The 21,276-nt window shown below is 37.6% G+C and overlaps 1 protein-coding gene across 1 annotated transcript; it reads left to right on the top strand.

The window, feature by feature from the left end:
* The first annotated feature begins 46 nt into the window (after positions 1-46).
* On the top strand, positions 47-21,037 carry LOC121317089 (kinetochore-associated protein NSL1 homolog). The gene is made up of 6 exons (XM_041252685.1): positions 47-325; positions 1,268-1,349; positions 2,013-2,143; positions 5,600-5,654; positions 19,681-19,748; positions 20,066-21,037. The coding sequence occupies exons 1-6, from the start codon at positions 68-70 to the stop codon at positions 20,336-20,338; spliced, it is 867 nt and encodes a 288-aa protein (XP_041108619.1). The 5' UTR covers positions 47-67; the 3' UTR covers positions 20,339-21,037.
* The last annotated feature ends 239 nt before the right edge of the window (positions 21,038-21,276 follow it).

Genomic DNA, 21,276 nt, shown 5'->3' with positions numbered 1-21,276 from the left:
CCGGAACGATTAGTGTGTCTTTGTTTAATTTCCGCTTCCGGACCGATGTTTAAAAAAATTTGAGAAAATGGCGCTAATTCCAGAAACTGGCGATCCCAGTCCAATAGAAATAAACTGTGATTTGGGGTCGGATTTGAAGGACGGGGATATTATTACAACGGTTCCCGGCGACGGTGGGGTATCAGAGGAGCGGGATCACAAGCTCCATTGTTACTCGAAGCGCTCGGTTGCAGAGCTCCTTGAAAAGTACCGAGGGCTGCTGAAGGGAGGGCAAGACCGAAAAGCTCAGTTTTCCAGGGATCATTTACTTCAGGAACTACAGCTGGTGAGTGTATTTTAAACCGCCGCAGAGCACAATATCCAGATTCAAATAGATGGTGTCATGTGTTTCTTTAAAAATAAACAGAAAGGCAAAAACGCACGTAATTATTTTGCTTTATTTATAGAGCATTGAAGCCTAGGAAACAAATCACACGAACACTGCATGATATGTGGGTGTGGCTGAAAACTAAGTGTCATTTACTGCGTTTATACCTAAAATTCTGAGCTGCTTTAGGGTTAATTAGATTCAAATGTTCTTATCATTTGAGACCCGTTTACACCTGAGCAGCTCTTTAAACCGGTGCCGCCAAATAAGTCTGTCTGTCGACGAATCTATTCTGAAACCCCGAAAATAAAACAATACAAAAAAAAACTGGCTCCCCGCCACGAAATAAATTCGCCCTATAAAATATAATCTATTACATGAAACGCAGATAAATATTTGTACATTCATTTGTAGATGTTTGTTTGTGAACTGTAAATGTTATTTTTAAACTTGAATAATACATTTAATAATAATAATAATAAGAATAAGAAGAATCGTCATCTGCGGTGGGGCTGCCCATGTTAACCAGTCGGCTGATGATACAAATCCCATAGATTAAGTTTTCTTCCAAAAGGCTTTTAAAGGTAGGATTATGTACTTTTTCCAGAGGGGATCTGCTTTTATCAAAAATTATGTCTGTTACCTGAAATCTAGGGACTAACTTTGCCAGCTTTTGTCTGAACACTAAACAAACTAGAAACAGTAGTTTGCTTTTTCGTAGTCTCCCCAGAGTCGCTCTGTAGTGTCCAATTCTACTTTCATTTTTGACTAATAGATATAACCTGCACAAAAATATCCTTATAATGAAAGGATTGGCTGAAAGGGGTCAGGCCTACAGGTATGGTATTTTAAAGTAAATAATACATACTTTGCTAATAATTTTCTTGTTTATTTTTACAGCACTTTGATGCTGCTGTTCAAGAGAATATTACCATCAATGGTGAAACTTGGGAGGGTGCTTCAGAAGAGCAGCCCACAAATGGTAGGTTTTCTTTTCTTTTTTTCTTCTTCTTCTCTCTGTGGTTTCAGTTATGAGAAGGCAGATGGATCTCTTTGCCTTCAGAAGGGGAGTGATAACTGTCTGCTCTGGCTGCATTGACCAGGGTGTCCACCAAGACAGCCTCCCCGTTGCTCCTGGAATAACAGCATAAGAAGGGCCTGTAGATGTGTAACTTAATGTGACATGCAACAAATCTGCTACAGTGGACCAAATCACAAATTGCATTACTTTTTGTAAGAAGCAGGAAAGAGATGTCCACATTTTTAGCCTTAAGCCAACATATTGAGTTTACCTTATGTAGGATAATCTCCAATGACATGTTGAGAAATCAGTTTGGATGTGTTTATTTTATTTTGTTCTACATTGATTCCTGTTTTCATTTTAAGTACAGTATTGTTGTACAGTCGATCAAATTAGAATAAGTTATTCAATTACAATCCAGAACTGCCCATATAGACAGTATACACATTTTTTGGAAACATCATCCATGGGATGGGCAAGATTGAGTGATTGTAATTGGAGATATTCACCTGGTGATCGTCTGGAATAAATGTATGGTGTGGGTTGCTTTGAATTCCATACAAGCTGGGGCAATATCTTCCTGATTTAGCATGTCAGTTAATGTGTTTTTCTGTGCATTTTCAGATGCTGATAACAAGTCTCTTGATGACTTGTTGGACGAACATATTTTGGAGACTGTTCTCAGACGCAAACACTATCCAAAAAAAATCCTCCCATATGTAGTGAGGAGGTTGAAAGCTGAACGGGAAATGATGGTGTGTATTCTTCTGTACAGTCCAGTGATTCACTTGTTTAATAAGTTCTTTGCTAACTCAGTCTGAAAGTCTTTAAATCTGATTTTTACGGACAGTTTACTGCCACAGACATACAAAATGTGCTCAATTCTACTCAATAGGCCAAAGTAAATGACAAACAGTAATATACAGTAAAACAAAACGAAATGGGATTAGACGAATTTTCCAATACTATTTTCCAATTTTCTACATGTCTTGGACAAACATTGCAGTCACTTATTGTAAATCACTACGTATAATACGAATTCACTTAACACAAATTCCCTGTTAGTGCAAATTAGTTTTAGGCCCTTCCAGGGAAGAATTTTGCCCTACTTTGAACAGCTAAGTGTAAAGGATATTGGGAAATGTATTCACTTGCATCCAGATTAGTGCCTCTGGGTGTATTTTAGTGCTGTTTTGGGACTACAGATCCTATGATGCACTTCGCACAATATCCTTGCAGACAAAAGTGGAGGCAGTGGATAATGTACCACTGCAGATATCGGCTTTATGCTGAACACTCCAGGCCTATGAACAGCAAACTGGTTGCAAGTCATCAGTGTTTCCAATTTGCTCAATACCCTGACGTTGAGGGCGCTTTTAGTGGTTTAAAAATGCCCTTGATCAGAATGAGACATGCAGATTGCAAGTGTAGTTCATTTGTAATGTATACTTTTTAAAAGTTCACTTCCAACTGTATTTTCAGTAAAATACATAATACTTTTCATTGTTCTGAAATTGAAATTTATTTCAATGTTAACTGTAACTTCAATAAAAACTGTCGCTAAGCATTTACACTAGATTCCTGATAATCCAAATTGTTTTGCTGGTCCCTTGCAATTATGCAGATTACGTTTACAATTGGGCATGCTTACAATTCAAAAGTAGAGCACAGCATACAGGCATGCTAAAGAATCAAGAAGAGCAGTTAACATATTTGACTGGTAAAAAGTTGCTGCAGTATGTCCACTGTTTCGTCATTTCAAATATTTTCACAAAACAAGCATTCAACTTTAAAGCTACAGTGTGCAGTGCAAAAGCACATCATGAAACACATTTGTAGGTGAAAAACGCTAGAGTAAAAGTCACTACATTTAAAAAAATACATAAACATGTGAAATTTTTTGTCCACTTAAATAAATGGCTTTACATAATCTGCAAGTAATAAATTGAAGTGTCCATTGTGAAAACACACTAAATAATACACTAACGCAGCATCCAAATTAGCACTGTAGCATTAAAATTCAGTACAAAAAGTCTGAATTACAAGCTTTGTGTCTAAAAAATAAATTATTGTTATGTAATGTATTGTAACATAACGGGAAAGTCCTCAGTAGAATACGATATATATATACACACACACACACAGTAGGCTTGTAACGTTAATGATAATAATCAAGAACGTAATCTGTGTTGTTGCTTCTAAAAGTTACTGAGAATATGCGTCTGTTAACAAGTAGAATATGATGTCGCAGAGATCAAGAGTAACCTGCTTTGTTGATGTATTTTATACATATTATTTTGTTTTAAATCAGTCACAACTGTAGCTGTCTGTCCTTGAGCCAAACTAATAATATGTAATCAGTGAGGAGAGCCCAGAGTGGTTATAAAATTGCTGCTGTTAAGTGTCAGTCAATATATTCTGTCCAGTTTTCTTTTTGAAATTGAAACAAGCTTATAATCGTATGAGGAACCTGGACTGATACACATAACTTAAATTTAAGTGCAGGTTAAAAGTACACAAAATAGACAGTTTTCATGGTGAAGTATTAATTTCACAGTCCGTGTACCGTTTTTCACGGGCGTGAAATAAGTAGGGCCTTAGTAATGTACTGTGTAAGTATAAGCGAACCCACATGAGGAAAACGCCTCTCTGTGCACTCCAGTATGTGACGCATTTGTTTTTGACGTGGTGTGTAGATTGATTAGGTCTATATATGTATGAAAGATATGTTCTACATATCATGGTTGTGATGTGGGGAGTAAGTCAATTAATAATAAATCCACATACATGTATAAAGAGAGATTATACATGTTCAAGTATGGAGACGCAAAATAACATTTTCAGCCGGAGTTGTTGCTGTCGAAAGTTCTGTTGCAGGAAAAGGTAGGCTTTCTCCAATGTTCTGTTTGGAAGAATGACGATATAGTTGTATTCACTGAAGATAATGCAAATCTAAGTGGCTATGCAAAGTCATGTAAAGTTGTGATTTTAAAATATGATAGCAAAAAGTGAAATGCATCTCTGCAGCCGCGGCACACTGGGGACTGCTGCTTTCACTAGCAGAAGCTGGGCCACGTAATTCATAAAGCAATAAAAATGTCTTATTGCCAACACATGAATTACAGCAAAAGTAAGGGTGGGGATTGTATTGCCCCTTTTTCCTCACTCAGACCCTTTACTAAGTAAACATGTTGGTGTCCCTGAATAGCTAATTGTCTCTTTAAAGGATATGCTAAATATTTTATTGGGCAGACATCTCACAAGTAGAATGGTACCCTGAAATGTTTTCCTTTTTCTAGGAAAGCAGTACAACTGGGGATGGGGAGTTTGTTGCCGGATAACTTCACTCTGACTACTGCCAAGATTGGTACACTATTCAATGCAGTGTTGTCCTTGGCAGTCCTCAGCCAGAAAGCTATTCTTGATGGTAAAATGTAGAGAAAATATCATACCCAGTCATTCTGCATTGGTAATAAGTGGATCATATTTGGGATACCATAGCACTTGTGGGAGAGATTGTTCATTAAAATAGACGATTTTCTATTCAAGGTTACCAAGATATTTTGTGAGAAAGTAGTCTGAGTGAATTTATCTGGTAACAAACTTCCCATCCCCAGTTGTACTGCTCCTAGAAAAGGGAGAACATTTTGCGGTACTATTCTACTTGAGATGTTTTACTTGTTACAATTTATAGCGTGTTTTTTAAAGAGGTGACGATTATCTATTCAGTTACCTGAGTTTTTAGTATGTAAGGGGACTGAGTGAGGACAAGGGCAATACAATCCCCACCCTTAGTCTTGCTGTAAATCATTTGTTTCCAACTTTTGAAGGCTGCTGTATGTGTGTGTTTAATATCATGATGTGAATATCTGCAAGCTGTTTTGACTGTTACAGGATTTCTGGCCAGTGCAGTTGTTACAGACCTTTTGTGGCTGCACATGTATGCTCTTTACTGCTACAGTAATATTAAAATGAGGTGATGCACTTCAATAATGCACATCTGAAAAAAAACATGCGTTGGGAAACGGATTTTAGTGGATTAAATAATGATGGACTAATTCATTCTAACATAATGTTGGTGCCATCTGATGATCTGGCAATGAATAACTTTCCACCCAGTGCAATTTAAGTAATGTAACTAAACCCACAATAATAAGAAAGAAAGGTTAAGTAATGTGTTTTTCTCTTGTAACAATGTGTTTGTTTTTAAGGGATTGTACCAGCAAGTAGTTACACCACACAAAATAACAAGCGATCCAGAACAAGGTAAGATTGAGAAATTTTATTTCAAACAAGTTGTTGCATGGAAACCATGACAGATTGGTTCTGGAATGCAAGCATGATGTGATGTGATAATCCCAACACATGCCATTTCAAGTTTTTAAATCTCTGAGCCCCCATGTTGCAATGACTCCCCTTCCCTCCCTGTGCAAGCTGGTTCATTCAGCTCTTGGCAAGAATGGTTAGTAAAACAGTCTCGGGGCAGGTTGAGTGCACATAGTGGTCAAAACAGCAAAAGACATGGAGGATCCCATTCATAAGCTTCTTTTGAAAAGCAGAGAGGACAAATGTAACCTTGTGGAACTAATATGAACTATAAGGCTTAACTATTTATTAATTACTGTATGATATTTGAAATAATCTTATTTATTACACTAATTAGAATTTTTATACGAACTGGTACATGTAACTTCCAGTACTCTATCTTGCTGTCTGTGGGGGACCATGCTCAAAAAGAAAACTTCTGAACATTGTAGTGCATATTTATGAATATATAATATTTAACACTAATACCTCAATACCCTAGGCCACACCCCAATATGTTGGTAATATACAAACATTAGTTAATATTATTTTCTATTACTTAATATTACTTTTCTATTTCTTATAAATTATTATTATAAAAGATAAAGATATTTTAATAAAATATTAAGGTAATAACTACAAAAGTTTATATAGTTTTCTTGATAACTTGTTTCATCTTTTCTTTACTCCGATTCAATATTTATATACAACAGGTCAAAGTTATAACTCTCCAATTGGTCAGTTTATTGTCAGTTATTTTGATTGTGATTTTCAACACACATATATATATATATATATATATATATATATATATATATATATATATATATATATCATATATATATATAGATATATATATATCAATTGTCCCAGGGAAGTGTTTATTTTTGTTCAAATATTTTATTAATTTTTGTGTTAAAAATAAAACGGCGCACCACGCATCTCTTTCTTTGAACTGCAGTTACCTGGTTGTTTGTTGTTACTCATTCTGGCCTGATGTCACTGCTCAGCCATTTTCTGTGACACGTAGTGTCATCGTGGGATTGACCACAACCTCCGACTCAGGCCAGAGAGAAGGGGTACTGCAGTTTTTTTTTTTTTTTTTTTTTTTGTATTTTGTGTGGAGTGAGCGAGAGGATGGGAGGAAAAAGGAGCTGGAAGAAGCAGCAGCCAGAACAGTAGAGCAAGAGGTGGTGGTCACTGGACCCCCATACTGTGAGGACGAGTTGAGCAGTAGTGGGCTGAAGGGGCCCCCCTGTGCGTCATGTGCAGGGAGTTTGGGCATACTGCCCATATGAAGACCCCTGCTTCTGGAAGGCCTACTCAATGGGGACGGTGCGTCCGGATGGTTTTGGCTGCTGGAGCAGCAGACCCCATCACCTCCACAGGCCGAGAGAGAGAGGGGAAAGGTGAGGAGAAGGAGGCAGAGAGGGGACACGGACCTGGGGTGGGAGAAGTAGGTGCATCCGCGGCCCAAGCAGGAGGAGCCGGAACGTCCTGCGCCTGAGTGGGAGGACCCAAGAGGGGGAAGGCCGAACGTCCACATCCCAGGTACTCACCAGCAGAGGGAGAATACCTGCTGGTTCTGCCTCCACCACCGTGGGAGGACTGTGTGCCCATCCCACATTTGATGCTGTTCCTCCTTCGCCTGGGGCCGCTGCCTGGCTCTGCTTCGCCTGGGGCCGCTGCCTGGCTCTGCTTCGCCTGGGGCCGCTGCTAGTCCTGCAGTACCGCAGGAAGCACCGGGGCCGGCGACTCAGAAAAGAGGGCTGTCGGCTACAAAGAATGGGGGGGGGGGAGGTCAAGGTCAGGAGACCAGCTCTCCCAGCCACACTTTCGCGGCAGGAGGTATGGTGGCCAGAGCCCCACAAAGGGGAGCTACCAACCATGAAGGGAGGAGAGGTCAGGAGACCAGCTACCCCTATTGCAGCGCGGCCAGTTGCCCACCAGAGGGTGCTGCCGGCCACGAAGAAGGGGGGGGGGGGGGGGGGGGGGGGGGGGGGGGGGGGGGGGGGGTCAAGAGACCAGCTCCTCCAGCTGCACTTTCGCAGCAGAAAATTGGGTGGCCGGAGCCCCACAAAGGGGAGCTGCTGGCCACATGGAAGGGGGGGCGGTCAGGAGACCCGCTCCCCTTGCAGCATTTTCGCTGCCTTACAGTGTGTACCGGGAGCCCTGGAAGCCCCATCCACATTTAAATCCTGTGCAGAAAGTGGCCTTCTCCCAAATTTAAGTGATTAATTTGTTGCTAATCGGGAGATGGTCACCTTTATAAAAGCCCTGCAGTTTTCCCTGCTTGTGGTGGGGTGTTCAGAGGCAGGAGGAGAGAGAAATATAAAATAGAGGATCAGTGACAGCAATCTGCCCAGCCTGACCTGTGTGGATAGTTTATTTTGCGTTCGTGATTTGTTTTATTTAAAACCTTTTATTTTCACTCTGTGAGCAGAGTTTATTTTTGTTCAAATATTTGATTTATTTTTTGTGTTAAAAATAAAAAGGCGCATCACACGTCTCTTTCTTTGAACTGCAGTTACCTGGTTTGTTATTCTTCTGGCTTCTGGCCTGACGTCACCTCAGAGCATTTTCCTGTCACACACACACATTATATATACACACCAGATATATATATATATAGACACACACACACAAAACACACAAAATTAAGAGACCACTGCAAATTTTTCTTAAATCAGCATCTCTACATGTATGGCAGCCATTCCATTCCAATGTCTGTTGAATTCCAACACAGGCATACCTCATTCTACTGAGTGAGGTACTGATTAGGGGATCACCTGAACCAAATCTTATTTAACAAGGAAAAGTATAAAAAACACTCCTGTGGTCATCACTATCCTCTTGCAATAGGACCAGCTGGATGGCGAAACAGTGCTAGTAGTACCTCAAAAGTAATTGAAATAAAAAAATAACTATTGACCATGCCCAAAGAGTTGAAAAGGAAAGTTTTGAATGAGGAAAAGAAGGGTTCAATTCTGGCTTTACTGGCAGAGGAATACAGTGAGCATCGGGTTGCTTCCATCCTTAAAATTTCAAAGACGGCGGTTCATAAGAACAAGGTCAAGCAGCACACATTGGGGACAACAAAGCTACAGACCGGCAGAGGGCGAAAATGACTCTCCACTGACCGGGATGACCGCCAACTCATTCGAATGTCACTCAGCAACCGTAGGATGACATCAAGTGACCTACAAAAAGAATGGCAGACGGCAGCTGGGGTGAAGTGCACGGCGAGGACGGTTTGAAACAGGCTCCTAGGGGCAGGGCTGAAGTTGTGCAAAGCTAGAAAAAAGCCCTTCAGCAATGAGAAGCAAAGACGAGCCAGGCTGAGGTTTGCAAAAGACCATAAAGATTGGACCGTAGAGGACTGGAGTAAGGTCATCTTCTCTGAGTCCAATTTTCAGCTTTGCCCAACACCTGGTCGTCTAATGGTTAGACGGAGACCTGGAGAGGCCTACAAGCCACAGTGTCTCGCACCTACTGTGAAATGTGGTGGAGGATCAGTGATAATCTGGGGGTGCTTCGGCAAGGCTGGAATCAGGCAGATTTGTCTTTGTGAAGGACACATGAATCGAGCCAAGTACAAGGTTGTCCTGGAAGAAAACTTGCTTCCTTCTGCTCTGACAATGTTCCCCAACTCTGAGGATTGGTTTTTCCAGCAGGACAATGCTCCATGCCACACAGCCAGGTCAATCAAGGTGTGGATGGAGGACCACCAGATCAAGACCCTGTCATGGCCAGCCCAATCTCCAGACCTGAACCCCATTGAAAACCTCTGGAATGTGATCATGAGGAAGATGGATGGTCACAAGCCATCAAACAAAGCCAAGCTGCTTGAATTTTTGCACCAGGAGTGGCATAAAATCACCCAACATCAATGTGAAAGACTGGTGGAGAGCATGCCAAGACGCATGGAAGCTGTGCTTGAAAATCAGGGTTATTCCACCAAATATTGATTTCTGAACTCTTCCTAAGTTAAAACATTAGTATTGTGTTGTTTAAAAATGAATCTGAACTTATTTTCTTTGCATTATTCGAGGTCTGATAACACTGCATCTTTTTTATTATTTTGACCAGTTGTCATTTTCTGCAAATAAATGCTCTAAATGACAATATTTTTATTTGGAATTTGGAAGAAATGTTGTAAGTAGTTCATAGAATAAAACAAAAATGTTAATTTTACCCAAACACATACCTATAAATAGTAAAACCAGAAACTGATAATTTTGCAGTGGTCTCTTAATTTTTTCCAGAGCTCTGTGTGTGTGTGTGTGTGTGTGTGTGTATGTGTGTGTGTGTATATATATATATATATATATATATATATATATATAAATATATATTATATATATATATTATATATAATAATTAACACACTTAATTATATGTGTGTTAAATTATAATCACAAACAAATTAATAAGTTTTTATTAAGGTTCATGTTAGAAATCACGGTAACAGAATTAAGTATAGGCACTAGTGTACATGTGACCGTAGGATTCGCGCGCATTACTTACAGTAACTGGGTTAGGCAGTGTCTGTTGTGTTGGATGAAGACTCCTTTTCTGTTTCAACAAGTTCAGTTCGTCTGTAGTATTAAGTTGTAATCTAGAGTTAATTCAAAACCTTGTAGGTAAACTCAATCAATGTTTAAATGGTTCCGATGTTGATGTTGTGTTCAAATGCACACAGTATCATCAGTTCATTTAAAGTCTCCTCTTGTTTCAGTTGTTCATCAAAGTAATTGTTTTTGCAAGTCTTTGAAATGTAATAGTTATTTTGGAGATGTGTTTGTTGTTGAAAAACAAAGTTGAAATGCAGTTGGTCTTCGAAACACGGAAAGTTGCAGTTTGATGTGGAGTCAACATCTTGGGATGATGTCGGCTTTATGGCACTTCGATTAAAGCACCGTACAAGCAAAGGCTCTGTGGTTACTTCATTGTGAGATGAATCTGAATCCAAGATAAAGAGAACAAGTTCATGCTTGTTTCACTTTAAATACAGGGGTTTACTTTGGCAATCCAATCCTTTCCAGGTAAAACAGGAAGCTAAACCCTGACCGAAATCAGTCCTTTCATTGGTTTAGAGTTTGAATGATGCTTACTTTTAGACAAGTAATGTGTGTCATTTAACATAGGTAGCGATGTAACAGGATTCGTACCATTTATAAAACAAAACTTCATTTTGTTTTAACTTCAGTTATATTGATCATAAACAAATAATTTCAGTTTCATTCTCCTAAATTACAGTTACAAGCATTTTAAGCATGTTATACAATAATTAAAGGAAAATATTTTAATTATTTTGTGTGTTCCAGTGGTTAAAGAAACTGGCTTGTAACCAGCAGGTACCCGGTTCAAATCCTAGCCACTGACTCATTGTGTGACCCTGAGCAAGTCACTTAACCTCCTTGTTCTCAGTCTTTGGGGTGAGACGCTGTTGTAAGTGACTCTGCAGCTGATTCATTGTTCACACACCCTAGTGTCATGTCTTGTAAAGTGCTTTTGTGATGTCCACTATGAAAGGCGCTATATAAAAATAAAAATTATTATTATTAGTAAACATTTCAATTTTATTGAGAAAACATACTTCAACCACTCATATGTCTGCAAGATCTGTTATTAAAATGATTCTTCAACCAATTTGTTTTTCAGTTAACTTTTACAATAAGGAAATTCATAATTTCTATTCATTTTAAAGGTTCTGTGTTTCATGGTAACAATTCATTTCAGGGTGAAGTCATGGCACTTCTTATCCACCAGGTGTCTCACTTCTTAATCATCGATATAGGACAGGGTTTCTCAAACTCGGAAAACAAGTTTAAAAAGTCTCATTAAACACATTCATAGATTTTTTGTTAAATTCACTTAACCCTAAATAGTAGACAACATAGGGCAACACAATCCACATCTCCAGAGTTTTCTTAATATGAAATGTTTATATGAAAGATTTAATATCTATGCTAGGTCCAGTAAAAATAGCAATACTTTTTGCTTATTTAGCAAGTCCTGAAACATCAGTGAGCCTCTTATTTATCTTGCATTTTTACACATTAGAAACAACTTTTCACTGATTTCACAGACTTTTCAGTCAACAACAATATACCAGTTATTTATTTCAAGTTTCCCAATTTTTTACAGGTATGGTAAATTTTACTCTTGAACTCGGGGATCTGAATAATTATCATTGCGAATGCACTAAATTCTTGGAATATTTTTCATATTCTGGAGATATTAAAATCACGGATTGCTTAATATCATTTATCTGTTTAAGAGGATACTGTGGTTAATCTTGTACCTGTAATACAGTTCTTAGAGACTATTCCACTCTTGAGTTCTGTATTGTAATGCAGCAGAGACTGGTTTAGCCAAACATTCTGTAAACCCTAACTTTTCACAATTCACATTTTCATTTTTCCCTTTAACAAAATGTGTCTGTCCATAAGAGAAATGTTGTCTTTCCATCATCAGTCACATCTCTGTCTGAAGAAAATGAAGAAAAAGAACACAGGACAGCATATTTTACACTTAACATCACCGTGACCTACAGCAGGATGTACCCCCAAAAAATTAAATTGAAATATCGGGTTTACTAAAATATTGCCTCTAATTCAGGGGTCTCCAATCCTGGTCCTGTGGGTCTGTGTCCCTCCTGGTTTTTGTTCTAACTGTACCCTAAATTAATTAATTGGACCAATTCATCTTCTAATTAGCAGCACAAAACCAGGAGGGACACCAGCCCTCCAGAACCAGGATTGGAGACTCATGCTTTAATGCAGTCTCTTTAATATCTACAAGCTTCATTTTTATTATACAAGGTATTTCACTAATACTAGATACTTTAAACTGTCTTACAACTGTAATACCAGTTAGCTGTAAGGATATGTGCAAAGTGATTTGCGGTTGTGTGGCAGGGCAGGGCCCTGCTTGTAAATATTTTATTATAATTTAAAATGTATTGTTTAAAATACATTGTATGGTTTGTGTGTTGGTGGCGATTGCCAGGGATGGGGTTAGTTTGCTATCCCTGCCAAATAGATGTGTGAATGTGGATGGAGCCTAATTGAATGATTTAATGGTTAATTTGGCTCCAGCCACATGGTGTTTGGGAGAAAGTAGTTTGGTGAGTGTTTACACTGAGTGTTTGCGGTTAGTATTTTGAAACTTTGTAATGAAGGCTAGTACTCAGCCTACAACTGTTTTAGTCGTTTGTTTGAACCTTTATTTTGGCCCTTGAGCCGGTTATTTTGTTTCTGTGTTTGTGACTTGTTTTGTTAAACCATTTTATTTTGCTCTGTGAGCACTGTTATTTATTTATTTGTGTTAAATGTGAACCCCAGCGCTTAAACCCGCAGTTCAATTCTGAGGCTCCTTCATACTTCCACCCCCCACCCCACCCCACCCCCCACACCCCCAAATCGTGTTTCAGCAGCATATGTAAAGAATGGTGTTCACCTGGCGTTCTGCACCTGCTATGATATTTACACTTTGTCATCATTAATCCATTAAAATTATATTGAAATGCATTCAGAAGAAGAGAGGATGGAATTGGGTGGGATCTAGATACAAACCATTGTAAAAGTGAGTAATTAAGAGCTTTATAAAAGCACACTCCTGCAGAGCCCTTTCACTGGCTTCAGGATGGCTGCTGTGGTATACTTCCTGATGTGGTGACACTTGGCAAGATGAAGAAAAATACCCTGCATTTTCAATCCCAGGGCCACTTTGTTTGGGAATTGGAGAATGTTGTGCTAAAGCATTATCGTCTCACTACGCAGGTCATCCTAGACCTAATAGTTGAATTGAGGGATGAGGTAGACCCCAGCGTCAATCTAGGGGCCGCTGTCCTTGTACATGTGAAAGTGCCGTGTTCTCTGCACAGTTGGAATGTGGAGGGATAGCTCAATCCACCTTTTCCAGAGTGGTAGGCACATTTATAGATGGCATGCTGAAAAGGGCACGTTAATATACATAAAACATGTTGATTGAGGTTTTTCATGCTGTGACCTCAGCCTTAAGGACTCTTAGCTCCTTCTCAGGAAACTTGTTTTCCGTGCACCAAGAGGACTTTGCTGCCCTTTCTCATACATATTTTTTTGTATTTTACTTTTGTGCTCCACAAATCTCACACCATGCCTACTGCTCTCTGTACTCCTAACTCTGTCACCTCTGGGCTGTAAGTGCTGCCGCCAAGTAATTCCAAAAACATTAATAATGAATTAAACAATTAATGTCTCAAACTAAGTAAAAAAAAAAAAAACAATAAAATAAAAATAATCAAACATTGGAGGTATATATATATATATATATATATATATATATATATATATATATATATATATATATATATATATATACACATACATACACACACACACACACACACACACACACACACACACAGTGCCTTGCAAAAGTATTCAGACCCCTAACCAATTTTTTCATATTACTGAATTACAAATGGTACATTGAAATTTCGTTCTGTTAGATATTTTATTTTAAAACAGTTAAACTAAAAATCAGTTATTGTGAGGTGACATTGGTTTTATGTTGGGAAATATTTGTAAGGAAAATAAAAAACTGAAATATCTTGCTTGCATAAGTATTCAACCCCCACACATTAATATTTTGGTAGAGCCACCTTTCGCTGCAATAACAGCTTTAAGTCTTTTGGGGTAAGTATGCACCAGCTTTGCACACAGTGTCGGAGTGATTTTGGCCTATTCTTCTTGGCAGATTTGTTCCAGGTTGGTTGGACGATGCTTGTTCTTGAGCCACTCCAATGTTGCTTTGGCCTTGTGCTTGGGATCATTGTCCTGCTGAAAGGTGAATTTCCTCCCAAGCGTCAGTTTTTTAGCGTAATGAAGCAGATTCTCTTGCAGTATTTTCCTGTATTATGCTCCATCCATTCTTCCTTCAATTGTAACAAGATGCCCAGTCCCTGCTGATGAGAAGCATCCCCACAGCATGATGCTGCCACCACCATACTTCACTGTAGGAATAGTGTGTTTTGAGGCATGGGCAGTGTTAGGTTTGCGCCACACATAGCGCTTTGAGTTTTGGCCAAAAAGCTCTATCTTGGTCTCATCTGACCACAAAACCTTTTCCCACATTGCAGCTGGGTCAGTCTCATGATTTCTGGCAAACTCCAGACGTGCTTTCAGATGGTACTTTCTGAGTAACGGCTTCTTTCTTGCCACCCTCCCATACAGGCCAGTGTTATGCAGAGCTCATGATATGGTTGACTGGTGCACCATTACTCCACTCCCAGCCACTCTGTAGCTCCTTCAAAGTGATTGTTGGCCTCTCTGTGGCTTTTTTTCACAAGTCTCCTTGTTTGAGCGCTCAGTTTTGAGGGACGGCCTTTTCTTGGCAGTGCCTGGGTGGTGTGATGCAGCTTCCACTTCCTGATTATTGATCCAACTCTCCTCACTGGGATATCCAAACACTTGGATATTATTTTGTACCCTTTCCGTAATCTATGTATTTGTATTACTTTATCTCTAACTTCTGTAGAATGCTCTTTGGTCTTCATTTTCCTTCAGATTCACAGCCTTACCAATGATCCTTCAACAGTGGGGTTTTTATCCAGAAAATGTGACGGCAACTTTAATGGTTCACAGGTGGAGGCCAATGGTAAGGTAATTGTGTCCTCGTCAGGGCAATTTCTTTCATTGGTGCAAACTGGGAGCTTCTTATGCAAGCAAGCTATTTCAGTTTTATTTTTCTTAAAAATATTTCCCAACATGAAACCAATGTCACCTTACAATAATTGATTCTGAGTTTCAGTGTTTAAAAATAAAATATCAAACAGAACGACATTTCAGTGTACCATTTGTAATTTGGTAATATGAGAAAATTGGTCAGGGGTCTGAATAATTTTTATATATATATATATATATATTGGGGATTGCTGAGCTTTTCATCTCCTCTGCATCGCAACTGAAAATAAATAAGCCACAGATGCTTAAATACAGTGGTAGTCTTGAGAGTAAAATACTGTACTGTAATGTCATTTTAATTCAAATGACTTTACCGCCACCACAAAGCTGTCGGCTAAGACCTTTTTTATCGAGGTGTCATTAACTTTAACAAGCAGTTAACCAACTGACCATTATCCTTAATTCGTTAAGGAAAAGCAGCTGTGGATTTTTCGCAGACGTGCATAAGTGCAGGAACTCGTGACATTTAGTGGTCAGCCTATTACACTGCTGGGAACAAGCTCTTCTCATTCTCTTACTAACATACTGACTCTGTACCACTTCACAGTAAACATATCGGTCCGCTTTTCAGAATCAACCGCTTATAAGAATAAAAACAACCGAGAAGGATGTGATTCTTATAAAGCAGTGAACTCTGTGTGTGTATATATATATATATATATATATATATATATATATATATATATATATATTTTTTTTTTTTTTTTTTTAAATAAAAAAAAAAATATTATATTTTTTCTTATGACTAAGTTATTCAAAAGCCCCCATTCATGTGGTAATAATTCTACAGGTGTAGAGAAATAAGCCACCCCCATTTGATATTTCATATTGCTATCAAATAAAATTTAATATCAATATATTGGATAAATTCAACATTGAAGAGATGGGCTTTTTATCAGAAAACTGGTGACTGAGTCGGAAATCGCATGTGACGGGCAAGTGCATTAATTTGGTACGTGTATATAATGGGGATTGATTTTATTCTTAATACAAGGGCGGTAAAACGCGATGTGTATCTGGGTAACGGTTATCCGAGTGCTGACTGTTTAAATAATGACAGCATACTTAAGAAACCAAGTACAAATGCTGCTATACCACCAACAACCATACATGCATGATATGTTAAGTAGCTGAAAAAAAAGACATTTTTTTTGTTTTAGACATACACATATTTTTCAATGAAACAGATTTCACAATTTTTCCATTGCTTTATATGGTGAGGGAATGCATTTGCATCTTCCATATGTCCCCATATAATGATGAGAAGAGGTTGTTTGTTTGTTTGTTTGTTTGTTTTTTTAAATCCTGGAAGGGTTAGAGAGAGACCTGCCACATTGAATTTAAGGGACACCTTGCTTTCTCACTCAGTATCTTGGTATGTTAGGAAGATTCTGAAGTGAAAGTGTACTCTCCAAATATTGATTCGCTCCAGGTCTGGATTAAATCAAAATTATGTTAGTGCTGTGACCATTATAGCTATGGTGCTGCCATATACTTTGATTTAATTCAGGCCCCAGTGACTGGTCCAAGGATATTTTAGTATTTACTGTAGCAGTATTCAGGTTGAGAATACAGACCTTCAATTGGGAAGAACCTGGACTCCAAACAGTTCATTGAAAATCATTCAGGGGAAGTATATTTTAAAAGGCCTTGGATTGCTATACATGCAATGATTTGATGATACAGTACAATAGAATTCTTCTAATTTCAGTTACTTAAATCAAACATTATCATCATAAGCATGATTTTTTCTTGTTTGTTGCCTTAAATAAAGCTTATTAAGAGATGGATGCAAGCTGTATTTTTTTTGAACATGCTTTATGGTGTGATGGACATTGATGATGACTTGGAATTTTAGTTTAGTTATTCAAGGTTTAGTTATTTCTCTTGGTTAGGGGAGGAGAGAGTATGGTTGTCTCTCACTAAACAGAGGGGGTTTCCACAAAGGTGACAGATTTAAACATAAATAAGTAAATAAATAAAAACAAGCACCAGCACATTCCATAGTGCTCAGTTCATTTTAGATGTATACATCATAAGGCTGAATTAAAGTTTTGTCCTCAGTAAAAATATAACTCACACTTTCTTTTTAATTAAGCGCAAAGGCTACCATTAACACAAAATAAATCATGCTGCTGCATTGTACACATTACCAAATGATTTTAGTGTATCTTCTTTTTTTACCACAGCCTACTTAGTACACAAATAACACAAAATAAACCCTGGTGCCACATTGACATGATGTGATACTATACAGTACCTTATATATACTGCACACACTTAAATCATTTTTAAATTTGCATAGAAAATGTAAGTGTCTGTGGCTCCAAGTAAAACACATAGCCACAAGGCCTACCTGCTACTTTTGTTTTCTGTTGGTATGAGTCAAACTCTTTTCTTTGCAAAAAGCAACTGATGACTTAAATTCACAATTGTAATTGTCATAGACCACATCTTGTGTTTCGAACCAGTGGAGTCCACCAGTATTTCTGACAGCTTCTCGCCCTTTTCCAACCGTTAGATCTCGGTTAAAGTTAGAGTATGAGTTTATATGCCCTCGTTTAATCAATTCTTACTCTTAGTAAGCTATTTGTATCTCTTCTGTTTTATTTATTTATAATTTGTAGTGTTGTATAACAATGGGTCTCAAATATACACTTTTAGGATTGTGATGTGAAGAAACCTACATCTCTTGCTTTCCAAATATAGTGGTGTTCCTTTCAGATTCATTAGAGAACAAAGGTGTTCCCTAAATGACTTGCGTGTTTAAACCTCAGACTTTATTCATATCTATCAACATTCAATCATAAGAAAAAAAAAACTAATCGTTTGTACTAAAATTAGTACATTGTTTATTACCCAAAGTTCTTGTATTGGGTTTAATGGAAGTCATGGATGTCCTAACTCATTTGTAGTTCAGTTCTTATCAGTTGCTACCATCAATATCATTTTGTACTTCTCTTGGATCCAACCGTGGTTACGATTAGCTAGGCTTGTAATATGTCAATCAATTTTTTATTAGGAGTAAGCAATCAAGAATGCTGGCAACATTGCCAGGTACATCAGACTTAGGAAAATAAATACATTCCAGCACAAAATTTGGACTGACGTGAACGTTGGGAAGTGATTTGATGGGAAACCCAGCTTCCACTCTCCAACATATTTATGGGTGCTTCTGTGTAAATGACCACTATTGAAGCATAATAAACAGGAAACTATTTTTTTTGCTTATTCTGGCAGGAGTGTGTGTTCATATGATTATCTCTTAAATATGTCCAAAGAATTTGGTGTTGGGATAGTAAAATCCGAACAGTCCCTTGGCTGATGATAACCTGGCTAAAAATCTACATGTGCAACAATACATAATACTGGAATACAGCTGATATACAGTATATGGAGTGTTGGAGCAAAACTTTAGAACATTTAAAAGTTAATCTGTAAATTTTGTCTTGGTAAGTTTACTTATCGTAGTACTGTAACATTTTTTTTTCATTTCTGTCTTTCATTTCCTCAGTTCTAACTTTTTGAAACTGTAAGACTGAACTGCGACATTAAGTTCCCACACAAGTGTTTCATAACTGATCATCCCTGTTTAATTTAGTGCTAACCACGAATTTAACACTAAACATCTTCAACTTCACAAGTGCAGCTACGTTCTCCCCTACTGGTCAAGTGAACTAGGAACCTATCCTGGTACAGTACAACACAATGGCCAACAGAAGATGCCTTCTCCATCTATATTACAATGGCCTCATTTTATTAAACCAAATCTACCCTTCTCTGAGTATCCCTTATTATCTGAGGCAAAGTCAGACAGGTTTCTGATTTGGTCTGGCACTTGCTATTTAAGTAAGTACGGTGCTTCAAATGAAAACACAAATAGGGTTAAATATACCAAATATACCAAAATTAATTCAAACATAAATTATATCTCATTTACAGTACCTTTTACAAATTCAAAATGAAAAATGCACAACAAATAGTAGAGCAGTGACAATACTGAAGCTATTAAACAGTCAGAAAATGTGTATTTTAAATAAATAAATAAATAAATAATGCTCCTTTAAGTCAGCTCACACTGTCAACCTCAGTAATGGCCTAATGATGGACAATCTGCAACTGCAAGCGATTGCATGCAGATGGTGTGTTATTTGGGCACTGTACGTCCAGTATTTGTTTGAAATGTAAAGCTCTCTATGCCTATTATACCAGTTACCAAAAACAAATCTTTTTTTTCTTTTTTTTTTTTTCTTTAGATGTCATAATGACAAATGTGTTGGCTTCTGCGCCTGGAATGGCCAAGCAGGCCAGCACAGTCATGAAGGTAGGAGATTCCAGTTCATGTAATACATTTCTTGTTCTTAATGTGTAGTAGTGCTTTAAGTCTGGTCAGTGTAACAAAACAACTAACTGTGAAATATTAAATTGTGAAAAAATAAGGAAGCACTGACTGTATATCAATTTAAAACTGAATTTTCATTAACTTTAACAATGCTGTACCAACTTATTTGCTTTGTTTTTAAAGCATTGATGCACATTGTTTAGAGTTTAGAACATGCTCCTTTTATTTTATAAGAGGTTTAACTTTTTCTGCAACCAAAACATGCAATAGCACTAACATGATTCTCTTTCTTTATAAAGTCCTTGCAAGCTTTGCTTCAGAGAGCGGAAGGGTTGTCCCAAGTTATGAAAATGGAGCCTGATATCAAGCTCCCCAAGGCACTCCAAGCAGTTTTCGAACATGAGAAAACAGAGGACAAATGTAATAGTCCGCTGGAGGTGACTCCCACAGAGAGTGGCACAAAGAAGTCTCTAAAGATTACATGCCCGTTGAAAAGAAAATCTGTGGAGACAGAGATGCGGGCAATGTACCCTCAGAGATCAAAGAGACAAATCAGTCTTAACGGAAGCTAAAAATAAATTGTCCATGTTAAACTTTACAGATGAAACCCTTACAGATATTCAAGAAGAAAAGACAAGAATGGAAAGGAAAATATACACCACTGCTTGTGTAAAGATGTCACATATCCATTAACAGTAGTGTTCATTGCTTTACACAACTCCCAAGCATTGGCTTTGTAATTTTAACCTTGGCGTTTTTTTGCCATTTTTTTGTACATAAATATATAAAGCTATATGTAAATGATGCGCTTTTTTCAGGGGGTATGCTTTTAAAGTGTTTGACAATTTGTATAGGATCTTGCACATGTGTATATAAACCATTAAAGCTGTTTTTTAAATATATTTTTACACAATTTTTTTTTTTTTGTAATAACTGTCAATCTGTTCTGTTTTATATATTATTGTTTCTTCAGACCTCATGTAAATGGCCTTTTAATTTTTAGGCATGGGGGGACAACAAAATTACAAAAAACAATGTTAAAATGAACAAGACAAGTGGTAAACCTTTCTTTACTGAAACTCTTTTTGATTCTGTATTGTAAATACAAATATGTAAAGGTCTCATCTTCCATCTTGTCTGCTTTATATTTTCCTGAAATCATATTTTTTTGTTGTTTTTTTCCTTTTTTTGTCGCTTTTAGATATGCTAAAAAAAAGTCTGTCCATTTTGTAAATATCCTTGTGCTGAAATAAAAACATAAAACAATTCCATACAACTAATTATTGGGTCTACTCATTTACGGAAGTAATGGTCCTCATTTAAAAAATAGATTAATACATAAAAAATGTATGGTAAGAGCAAAATTGTTAGGGACTGAACATTAAACTGTTATAAAGTTTTTCACACTGTCCCCTCAGCAGTTTAAGTGCTGGTCTGGCAAACAGAGTTGATTTGCAAACTAGGCATAGAAGTACCCAGAGATTACTGATCTAGTAAGAGGTGTATATTG

This window comes from Polyodon spathula, chromosome 6, assembly GCF_017654505.1.
Source record: "Polyodon spathula isolate WHYD16114869_AA chromosome 6, ASM1765450v1, whole genome shotgun sequence".
In the NCBI taxonomy this organism is placed as follows: domain Eukaryota; kingdom Metazoa; phylum Chordata; class Actinopteri; order Acipenseriformes; family Polyodontidae; genus Polyodon; species Polyodon spathula.
This window is presented reverse-complemented; position numbering and strand designations above follow the sequence as displayed.

What these genes read in the sequence shown, in the direction of transcription:
- LOC121317089 (XM_041252685.1), top strand. Translation starts at nt 68, where the DNA reads ATGGCGCTAATTCCAGAAACTGGCGATCCCAGTCCAATAGAAATAAAC. An exon ending in AACAAGCGATCCAGAACAAG is followed by an intron (nt 5,655 to 19,680) that starts GTAAGATTGAGA and finishes TTTTTTCTTTAG; the next exon opens with ATGTCATAATGACAAATGTG. An exon ending in AGGCCAGCACAGTCATGAAG is followed by an intron (nt 19,749 to 20,065) that starts GTAGGAGATTCC and finishes TTCTTTATAAAG; the next exon opens with TCCTTGCAAGCTTTGCTTCA.